The 11675-nt window shown below is 36.8% G+C and overlaps 1 protein-coding gene across 1 annotated transcript; it reads left to right on the top strand.

Annotated features, from left to right (window-relative positions):
- The first annotated feature begins 3019 nt into the window (after positions 1–3019).
- gpr4 (G protein-coupled receptor 4) lies at positions 3020–4960 on the top strand. Its single transcript, XM_016462091.1, has one exon. It carries the CDS (start codon positions 3191–3193, stop codon positions 4283–4285), a length of 1095 nt encoding a protein of 364 aa, XP_016317577.1. The 5' UTR covers positions 3020–3190; the 3' UTR covers positions 4286–4960.
- Positions 4961–11675: the final 6715 nt, after the last annotated feature.

The raw sequence follows: 11675 nt of genomic DNA, 5'->3' as shown, positions 1-11675 counted from the left end.
ATTGGAGACGAGCGTGATGGTATCACTGACCACTGCTGCAACACAGGTGTCTCTGATTATTCATAGCCTCATTTCCAGGGTTATGGGAAATAGGGTCTGACATCTGAGTGCTTTGTTCTTCATTTCCACCTGTCTATAGAGGGAAAATGAGAGTTAAATGTCTGTATTTTGTGCATTATGTTACCACACTGATCATGGACAAAGGCCAGCTGTATTTGTTTACACTGCACTAAAAGATCTTCTCCTTTTGTGTAATGCAAACTTTGATATGATCAAAAGTTGTAAATGCACACAAACTCCGTATTTTAATCTGAGATATCTTACATCGTCACTGCCAGTTATTCTCTGCACACTTATCGCCCAACCCAAATGAAAATGAAGTCGGGTTGACAACTTTCCAGTGGCTTACATTCCATCATCTTTTAAGTCTTTTTTTACCATGTGGTGCTTTGCGCATTTCTCTATTAAAGGATACATTGTTATCTGCCACTATGAGATATTGATATTGGAGCAGAATGACAGATTGGATTAGGCCAATGATTTTTAGGCCTCTGTTTGCATATCGGTCACTGTTACTGGCCCCAGGCAGGGCAGTGGACCTTTGCTGTTATCTCATGTTTCCTGATTGAAAAGCATCAAGCTCACAAGCAATATCTTAATAACTGATCCAATAACTGATCTGTTTGGTTTAGTCTTAGACCTTTCATAGTGACAAATATGCTGTAATCTTATGATGACAGCAGTATGACTCTATATACAAAGTCCCTTTAAGGCAAACCAGTTCACTAGTAATATTTGTAACATCCCAAGGCAGCTATTTTCATTCAAGAAAAGGCATCTACTTCAATAGGGAAACAGCTAAATCTATGTAAGTGTTTGTCAAAATTGTTTAATTAACGACTGGAATAAAACCTCATTCTGCTAGGTATCTCTAAAATTGTGCAGTGATACCTTCTTAAAGTGATTGTTCACCTAAAAATTAAAATTCTGTCATCATACTCACCTACATGTTGTTCCAAACTTGTATGACTTTCTTTCTTCTGCATAACACAGAAGAAGATATTTTGAAGAATGTTTTGTATCCAACAGGTTTGGAATGATATAAGGGTGTGTAAATGATGTGCACACCAAAAGAGAATTAAATTATTTGCGCAAGTAGATTAAATATAAAAAGTCAATGCAAAGACAAGCGAATTCGCGGCGCGCCGGAAGACGCGATTGTCGCGAACACGCGATATTCGCCTCAATCGCGTCTTCCGCGCAAGTTGAAAAATGTCAACTCTAGCGGAAATTTGCATGATGTATTGTGGCACAAGCCATTCAGTGAAGAGCTTGTTGTTTTTACTTGCGCAAGTGACACGAATATCATCCCGCAAGTAATCTAGAGCGAGTAAATCAATGAGAATATGCTCTTCGCTTTTGGCATGCATATGAGTTCAAGTTGTCATCATGGCCCAGCCCTGCTAAAAAACAAAACAAAAAAACAAAACATAAAAAAGGCTAAACCCGGCCTAAGCTGGTTGGCTGGTCTTAGCTGGTTTAAGATGGATGTATAGCTGGTTTTAGCTGGTCTCCCAGCCTGACCAAGCTGGTTTTAGCTGGTTGGTCAGTTGGTCTTCAAGTCTGACCAGCTAAAAAAGTAGTCAAAACCCCTCTAAAATCAGCCTGTTGACCAGCTATGACCAGGCTGGACAACCAGCTAAAACCAGCCAACCAGCTGGGGGTTTTTTTTCAACAGGGAGTCTGTACATTAAAAATTTACAATTTCCAAAAAAGTCTGAAGTTATTCTGAAACGTAAAAGGTTCCAGTAGAATAAGTTTCAGAGCAAACATTTTAGTTCAGAGAATGAACTGATCTGGTTTATTGTTTTGGGATGTTGTCCATTATCCCCAGAGTCTGAATCACATTGAGTAATTTCTCCACATTGTTCAGTTATTTCCTTTGAGTCTGAAGTTTAAATTACACTTACTTACTTTGAAGTTATAAAATTAGTTACATTTAATTTAGGAGAAAAAAAATACAATTACACAAGAAGTAAAATATAATGATTTTGTGTGCACGAACTGCACATGTGACAAATGATGGAAGTAAAAGTGGAAAGAATTAGTATTATTATTGCTTTGTTTTATTGAAAATTATTTTCAATAATTAAAAAAACTAACCATAAAATTATACAGTTCAAATGAGACATTGTAAATTGTTAAATTATTAAATAAATATAAATTAAATTAATAAAATAATACATTTTTGTGTTAGTTGATCCTTATTGTTTAAGGAATACTGTATGAATCTGAAAGGTTTTATAAAAGTGGCTTGCATGTGCAAGGAGCATGTAGGTCACCTGTCAAGTCATAATGTTCTGCTCTGTTTATGTTATATCATATTTCCTCATTCTAGAAGGTACATATAATCTGCTTGATCTAAGGAGAAAAAATACGTCCTTCATACCAAGATCTGCGCAAACGTCTGTTCAGAAAGAAACTTCCTCCTAGAGATTCTGTACCAGCAGATACAAACCTTGGAGAACAACATGGAGATTTGTAATGAATGTTAATTCAGTTGACTCCAAACAAACAGATGCTAATGCGAGGATGACCAAGGTTAGGGGTGGGAATAGGAAAACATACACTCAATGTATCATAGTGCAAATCTAATCTAACAAATACACTGCACTGCTCGGAAAAGCACATTTCTCAACAATAATAAAAATCGCAAAATTGCAGTGATCGTAAATAATGAATCATATGACTCACATAATTGTTCTTTTTCCTATTTTGCAGATGGATGTTGTTGGACACACCAAAGACGATTAGACATTGGGCGACCTTCAGAGATGGAAGTGACTGTTTCATACTGCTAAAAAAAAAACCTTGACCCACCTGAAACCACTCCATGGTGATCGTTTTACGAGGATTAATGGCATGTTCTCTTGTGGGAACGTCTTTGACCTCTGAGTTCTCCTAGAGGTTAAAACATTAGCCATGAAATGTGGTAGAGACACGTGACACATCAGGCCCACCATGCTAGACCGTAGTGGGCAACAGTGTTACAGTCACAATACAATACATGAAAGCTAAAAGGAAACCTCTTGACTTTCTAGTCTTAGTTTTAAACATGGCTTGAGTTGGGACTGTAGAAGCCTCAGCCAATTTCGATGATTATAGAAGTCTCTGAGGAAGCGAAGAGACCATGTGTAACATCTCAACCTCGTGCAATGTTGACTCGAACATAGACCAGTTCTTCCAGCCGGCGCTGTATATTATCGTCATCGTCCTTGGGTTCCCCACCAACTGCATGGCCCTGTGGGCCGCGTACATGCAGGTCAGACAGAAGAACGAGTTGGGGGTCTACTTGATGAACCTCTCGGTGGCTGACCTCTTGTATATAGCCACTTTGCCGCTTTGGATCGACTATTTCCTCCACCATGACAACTGGATCCACGGTCAAGTGTCCTGCAAGCTGTTCGGTTTCATCTTTTACACCAACATCTACGTCAGCATCGCCTTCCTCTGCTGCATATCTGTGGATCGTTACTTGGCAGTGGCTCATCCCCTGAAATTCGCTAAAGTCCGCAGGGTCAAAACAGCCTTGCTGGTCAGCGTTGTTGTGTGGGTAACAGAAATAGTGGCCAACTCTGCGCCTCTCTTCCACGATGAGCTTTTCAAGGACCGCTTCAACCACACCTTCTGCTTCGAGAAGTATCCCATGCAGGATTGGGTGGCCGGGATGAACCTTTACCGTACTTTTCTCGGTTTCTTGGCGCCTTGGGGAGTGATGTTGGCTGCGTACAGAGGCATCCTGAGAGCCGTGCGCAGTAACGTCTCCACTGAGCGCCAAGAGAAGGCCAAAATCAAGAGGCTGGCCCTCAGTTTGATCCTCATCGTCCTCCTCTGCTTTGCTCCCTATCACGTCCTCCTGTTGTGGCGTAGCGTGCTCTTCCTTAGCAACCCCTGCGATTGCGGTGCTGAGGAGAACTTGTTTGGTGCTTATCATGTGACTCTAGCACTCACCAGCCTCAACTGTGTGGCGGACCCCATCCTCTACTGCTTTGTCAACGAAGGGGCCCGTCATGACGTGGGCCGGGCCCTGGCCACTCTCTTCGGTCTCTTCCAACGGGACCAAAGCCCAGAGGCACTCATGGGAGCGTCCATCACCGTTGAGACGCCTCTGGCTATGAAGAAGCCCGATTTCTACAGTGAGGTCAAAACGAATGCTTATAAAACTGACATTGAAGTGCTCAAAGACGAGTGCCTTCAAATGACCATTCTCAGTGTTAAAAAGTGAAGTTAAATGTCGATGTGACATACAGCGGCCCCATAAAGTGTGTGGACACTTACGTGCACACTTAAAACTTAATTTTTATTGAAATTAGCAAAATATTAAACCAAGTGGCATCTGCAAATGCTGCTAGAGCTTATCTTAAAAAAACAAACAAACTCCGTTTCTGTGTGCTATTTTGTCAGTGACTTTTAAAGCCCAAAGTATACTTCGGTATTGATGCGAATGCTTACGAACACAGGCCCATAGCATATGCGCATTGTGAAGATTTGTCCTTGTCCAGTATCTACGCTATTTCTCTCGAGAAGTCATGACTGATAAAATTGTCTTTGTACTCATTTAAACTAGAGTTGCGTGTATCTCTTAACCCCTTCACACAAGTAATTGTCAACGAGAGTGTCTGTTGTTGTTGCGGTCTCCAGCAGTTTGTTTTTCTGTTTGTTTCTGCTTTGACTGTTAAACAATGGGCTGGGGCAGTGTCGCCACCTTATGGATAAGCTAATTACTGCAACAAAAAAAAAAAATCGATGTGCATGTGCGAGTGTACTGTACATATTATGGTGATGAAGTTTTATATTACGTTGATTTCTAGTAGATGTATGAAGTTCTCCTCACTAACATTTAACAACCAAAAAAGTCAGAATACTTTTTTGCCTAAATTTTTAACAATATTTCTTTTGTTTTACAATTTAAAACCCAACAAACTTGTTTTTCTTGTTTTTTTTTGTTTGTTTTTTGTTTGAAATCTGTACTTGTGTTATCTGTCTATCTAAAACAATGCCACTTGATTTGATTTTATTACATAATGCATAAACATTCAGCATTTAAGTGCAGCTTAAAGAGATAGTTCACATAAAAATGTAAATTCTGTCATCATTTACTCATGTCATTCCGAACATTTCTTAATAGAACACAAAAGAAGATCATTTTATAATGTCTCTGTGTTTTGTTTTGTTTTTGTCCATGAAATGGAAGTTAATGAGATCAAACAGGGTTATTTTGGACCCCACTGATTTAATTACAAAAACTAAATTTCATGGACTAAATTAAATTTAAACAATTTAAACATTCTGTATTATCTTCTTTTGTGTTCTGTTAAAGAAACACACACACATATAGGTTTGGGACAGCATAATTTGTGATTAAATAATGACAGAATGTTTTGAGTGAATCCCTTTAAGAGTAATTACTTTGTGGGGCCGCTGCAAGGTGCACTTTCTGACGATAACTATACCAACACCTATGTGTACCTCAAGTTCTACCTAGAAACACTTTTTATGATAAAATCTTTAACTTGGAGATGAAGATTAATCAATGTCAGCAAAATGCTGATGTCAAAAATCTCTCCTTTTGAATGTTTTATATGTACATGCCTGCCATTTGTGTCGGTTTAGATTTTGTGGGAAATATATACTCTACTATCCCTATTTTGAAATTATTGCTCGTTTTAAGCAAGCCCAATTATTTATTTCCCCACTGTTGTCACAGTCACCACAAATACCATATGGGTTGTGTCATGTCTTAATATGCATCTTAATACACTGTATAAAGTCTTAAAAAGACTCTTTAAGAAGAGGAGCGTGTTTCTCTCAGCTGTCTCTTGTTTGACATACTTTCTGTTCGGTGGCCCACAGATACCCAAAATGGAAAGTGTTTTCCAAACAACGGGCTTTGCGGTTGTTTACATTTTTTTCTTCATTAGTTCTCCAGGTGCCCTATTTCAGCCTACCAAACTGTAAGTCCTGAAAGTCAGCAGTGAGAAAGTGCAATGTAATGGATTTGCTGTTATGCCAAAATAAAATACATGATGTCGGTCAGTCTTCTGTTGTTTAGTTCTCAACTCTTTTCTTTAGATAATTCTGATAAATTCTTTATTTGGCAACAGATGTTGTGAAAGGAAGTGATAAAGTGATATGTAAATAAAAAAGTGAATGTTTTATGGCATCATTTGTGATCCCCTTACCAAAAAGAAGTATACTTCAAGTTTATTTTATTAAGTATACTTAAGTAAAGTTCAAGTATACTTTTAAGTATACTTTATGTAGTAAGTATACACATATCAGTGTACTAGTAGTATACTTGTAAGTGTACTATTTCAATACTCCTTGGGACTAAATTGGCCCACTTGCTAGTATATAAAAGTATAGTTTTAAGTATACTTTAAGTAGAACAGTAGTAAACTTTGAGTACACAACTAGTTTACATCTATGTTTTTAGTTTGTACTGCAGCTATACTAAAAGTAAACTTATAGGTGTACTGATAGTTTACTAATTAAATACTTGTAACATTTTAGTACACTTTGAAGTATAGTCTCAGTAAACTACTTTTTTTGTAGTTTTATACTGCAAGTATACTTAAACAAAAACATTTTATTCTAGCTTCATGCATTCTTTTTTATAAACAGTGGGTAAGTTCCATAAATAAATAACATTTTGAACAAAATTTGAAAAAAGACTATGAATTGGATTCAGAATGAAGTTTCAAAATGTAGATGGAGTCGATCAACACCCCAAAGCTTGACAGTCATTACCTCTTCATGGGTCTAAATTTTATTCCATAACGTTCCACAGTTTTGATGCTGTTTTATGTCTGATGGTGTTAGATTACATGTGGAAGCATCTGTTGTTTCGGTTTCTTCTTCGCTTGTGTTTTGGAAATTCTGTACAGAAGGTGTGTAATTGCGCCCCCTACCATATAACAATGAAAACATGGATTCCCGGAGCACGCGCAAATATATTTAGACTTTTTTTAAGTATAAGTCAAGTATACTTAAAGGGTTAGTTCACCCAAAAATTAAATTCTGTCATTAATTACTCACCCTCAAGTCGTATCAAACCTTTAAGACCTTCGTTCATCTTCGGAACACAAATTGATAGAATTTGATGGAATCTGAGAGCTGTCTGACCCTGCATAGACAGCAACGCAACTGAAATGTTCCCAAGTCCAGAAACATAGCAAGGAGATCTGTAAAATAATCCATGTGACATCAGTGGTTCATCCGCAATTATACAAAGCTACAAGAATACTTTTTGTGCGCAAAAGAAAAAAAAAATAACGGCTTTATTCAACAATTCGTCTCCTCCGCATCACCCTGGTGCCATTTTGGAGAATATCCGCTGGACGTAAACAGCGTATGCTGTTCTGTGTCAGCTGTGTCACACGGATACGCTGTTTCCGTTCAGATCAAATCACAACAAAGTAGGAAACAGATCCGGCGTGACGCAGCTGACTTTCCTATACTTTCCTATTTTTAGTTTTAAAAAAGTATACTAATAGCATACTTCAATCAACTTCTTTTTCGTAAGGGTCAAGGGCAATGGCCTAGGCTTTATAACCTGAAGTACATGTAGTTCAGTGGAAAAGACATTTGCAACATTAAGGAAAAATCACATTTGTGTCAACATGGCTGTTCATGTGAAGTTGTGCTATCACAGATTAGCCATTTTGACTCCAACCAGCCACTGTAAAGAAGAACCAAGCTGCTTGTGAAGTGTGTCAGATTATTAATAGAGCGGAACACTGAGCTGCCAGTAAAATGCTCAGGGGGGACTTCTTACATATTCTGTAAACACAAGACTTTATCTCCAAAATATGTATGAAGTCTGCTAATTCCTGCGTGTTGTACACAGGTTGTTGTTGTTTACCATGAAATATCAGTTTTGAAATCATTCTGATGGAACACTAGCTTCTAATATGGTGAATGGATTCTGTTTATTTCCAGAGCTCCCACCAAACGTCTGTTCTGGGAGTTAAGTTTGGTGAGCGGGTACGAAATTCTGCAAAAAGAGCAGATTGCATTATGGCTGAAACAAATGCACGTGTACTATCCACGACAGTGAAATATTTAAAACAACAGTGAATTTCACTTACTTAACTGTAGGGGACTGCACAGAAAATACAAAAAAAGTATAGTTAAATTTTTCACCATGAAATGAGTTTTGATGGTATACTGACTTCTAATAAGGACTGTTTTGGGAGTAGGCTATATAAGTTTGGTTGGCAGGTGTTGGTGAGCAAAATTACTTTGCGGCAGCAACAAATGCACATGTACAGCTATGTACTTTAATTACGACAGTTATATATTTACAATAGTGAATTCCACTTACTTAACTGTAGAGGGCTCGAAAGTTGCAAAAATATACAAAACTACGTATAGTTGCTTTAAAGTCTTTATAGTTGCTTTAAAGACTGACATGGAATAGAAGAAATTGTTGAATAAAGTGATTATTTTTGTTTTTTTGCACACAAAAAGTGTTCTCGTACCTTCATAAAATTACGGTTGAACCACTATTGTCACATGTACTAGTTTAACAATGTCCTTACTACTTTTCTGGGCCTTGAACATGGTAGTTGCATTGCTGTCCAAGCAGGATCATAAAGCTCTCAGATTTAATCAAAAATATCTTAATTTGTGTCTGAAGATGAACGAAGGTCTTACGGGTTTGGAATGACATGAGGGTGAGTAAGTAATGACAGAATTTTCATTTTTAGGTGAATTATCCCTTTAAGACATTACTCCTAATTATCTCACAGTAAATCTGTAGTTTTAAGTGCATTAGGCATTCTTAATTAAACACTAGTTAAATTTTTTTCAGATGTTTAATCCTGTTTATAAAAGAAAAAATAACATGGGAGAATAAAACTGGTTGTTCTTAAAAAAAGAAAAATATGCAAAATCATCTTTAACCTGAATCACGTGTGTTTATTTATAGATATGTTCAAAATTTTTTTACCTTTCAACATCTGTGTGACTAAAGTCATGACTTCATGCTCCTTCATTCAATGTACTGCAGCGCACTGCCCATCTGTCCAAGGTCAATGTTTACTGGGTCACGTTCCTCCTGAGTGAAACACAATGCCTTGGCACTCCAGCTCTGCACCGGTGCAGTGTGGCTGTCCAGTGACCTGGAAAGGAGTAATGCCAATGGGTTTTTATCTGAAAGCGTCGGACTGTACAAACGTACGTGTCTGCGTACTGCTCCTTGACTTATTCTGACCTTCCAGTTAAGAGAAAATATTCAAATAATTTAATTCATTATTATTCATTAACAATTTAATCAAATATTTTTAAATTATTATTAATAGTGAAATTATTTTTTATCTATTTTTTAATGTACTAATTAAATTACTGGTGCTGTTTTTTTGTCACCATATAAGTGCTTTTCAGTCAGTCTGCATGAACATTTTCGTGTGATGTAACTTCTTTATGAATAAATAATAGGACATTATCTTTGAGATCTATAGCGGATGTTGTTGCTATCTTTTCCCATATGCTATGCTCACTGTGCAGAGGGTGAAGTGGACTACTTTAACTGTATCGTGTGTTTATCCAAGCGTAGGTCAAGGTCTCACTGGGCCATTATAATATTGCGTAGCATGCCATCTGTAACTGTAATTTATCATATTTCAGTGACAATAGACGTTGGATTGGACTATAATGAAATACAGGCTTCTTCATTAATCTTCACTGAAAACAAAATAAAAGCTCTAGAGCCCACTTACTTTAAGCACTTGCATAATCTGCACATTACAAGTCACAGTGTGATTTATTTGCTTGCTGTTGTGTGTCGGTAATCAGCAGAGACAATTGGGAGGCAAAGCCCTTATTTTTCAACAGAGATTGTCTCCCACTCACTGACATCTTTATGAGGAATATACAGCAAAGAAAAGAGGACTTTCTTCACACTAAAGCACACACATTTCCAGCACTAAAACATTGATTGATTGTGATTGGTTGAGTGTCATTCAAATTGCAAGAGAAAGGCTGAAGCGGTGATGCATTTTTTTAAAGATTGTAGACTAGAGGATGGGATGTTTCACCAGCACACGGTGGCATTTTAAATGCATGAGGTCTGGCTTATGTTGTAAGGGAAAGCGTAAGCTGGTGTATTCTGAGAAAAGACATTAGTGTGTACAAAGAGATGTTTTTCTTTTCATATTCATGCTTGAAAGACTGAGAACTATAATCAAATGTGTTTCACTGGACTTTGAACAATGGTAAAGTGATATTTCGGGACTTTGCATCATGGTTCACCGATGTGACCTTGTGTTCACCTTCAGCTCTGTTGTGTTTATTAGACTGCACTCAATGTGACCACATACTGTGTTATATAGACAGGATATATCTGTGCTATTTTAGAACTAATAATTTTATATATAGAACTAATATATAAAATATATATAGTGTTTATATATATATATTTTGCTGTATTATATGTGTGTGTGTGTGTGTTTATGTGTGTGTGTGTGTTATACAATACACTACCATTTATTATACACTACCAGTCATTTTTGTTTTACTAAAATTAATACTTTTAATCAGCAAATATGCATTAAATTGATACAAAATGACTGTAAAGACATTTATAATGTTTTTGGTTTTTAAATATTTGGAACTTTCTATTACATTAAACATTTCTGTATTAACTGTTTTCAACTTTGATCATAATAAGAAAAGTTTTTTGAGCACCGAATCAGCATATTAGATATTTTTGCTGTATTTTGATCAAATAAATGCAGCCCTGGACATAAGAGACTTCTTTCCAAAAAAAAAAATTCTAACTGATCTCAAAGTTTTGAAAAGTAGTGTACATATAAATATAAAAAAACATACATATTCACATTATTATTGTTATTATCATTAAAATTAATATACATATTTTTATGTGTTATTATTGATATTATTAAACAACAAAATATGATTAAAAAAATAGATTTATGTTATTATAATTGTTTTTATGTTTTTTTATTTTATGTAATTCTGTATTTTACATATAATTTATGTATTTTATTGTAATTCTGTATTTTATTTATTTATTCATTTGAAATCATTTTAACATTTATCCAGCCTCTACGATGTTGGGAAATATTAAGAAAATTTATCAACAATTAACAGTCTAAACTATTTACAAGCTCTGTCTGACACTGCTCACAGAAGAAGCCCTCACAGTATCAAATAGTCCATAGTCCTCCTGAGGTGAGGGGAGCGGGGTGGTTTGAGGACGGGAGGTGCAAGATGACCGCTGCAGGGTTCGTCTGCTGGGGGTCCTGGACGAGACAGAGGGTCAGTGGAATGACGTGCTCCCAGTTGATTGAACTACTGTGGGTCCAGAGGGATGGGGGAAACGAGGCGGGATGTGGTTGAATTTCCCATGTTCCCATTCCCTAAGTGAATAACCCCTTGTAAGAGCAAAACCAAAGATGGGGGAACAACTCAAGATGTGCGTGTGCTGATGGGAAGTAACCACAGACCAAGCACCTCATCATCTGGCTGGACTTCACAGTTTAGGCAAAGTCAGAAAGCTCCAGTTCTCACTGGATTCAAGGCTGAACAGCAATACATCTATCAATCTGCTCATTATATATATATATATATATATATATATACACTACCGC

Source organism: Sinocyclocheilus anshuiensis, unplaced genomic scaffold (genome assembly GCF_001515605.1).
Source record: "Sinocyclocheilus anshuiensis isolate Anshui unplaced genomic scaffold, SAMN03320099.WGS_v1.1 scaffold684, whole genome shotgun sequence".
NCBI lineage: Eukaryota > Metazoa > Chordata > Actinopteri > Cypriniformes > Cyprinidae > Sinocyclocheilus > Sinocyclocheilus anshuiensis.
This window is presented reverse-complemented; position numbering and strand designations above follow the sequence as displayed.

Excerpts from the sequence above, each read along its gene's own strand:
- gpr4 (XM_016462091.1), top strand. The coding sequence starts at position 3,191 with ATGTGTAACATCTCAACCTCGTGCAATGTTGACTCGAACATAGACCAG.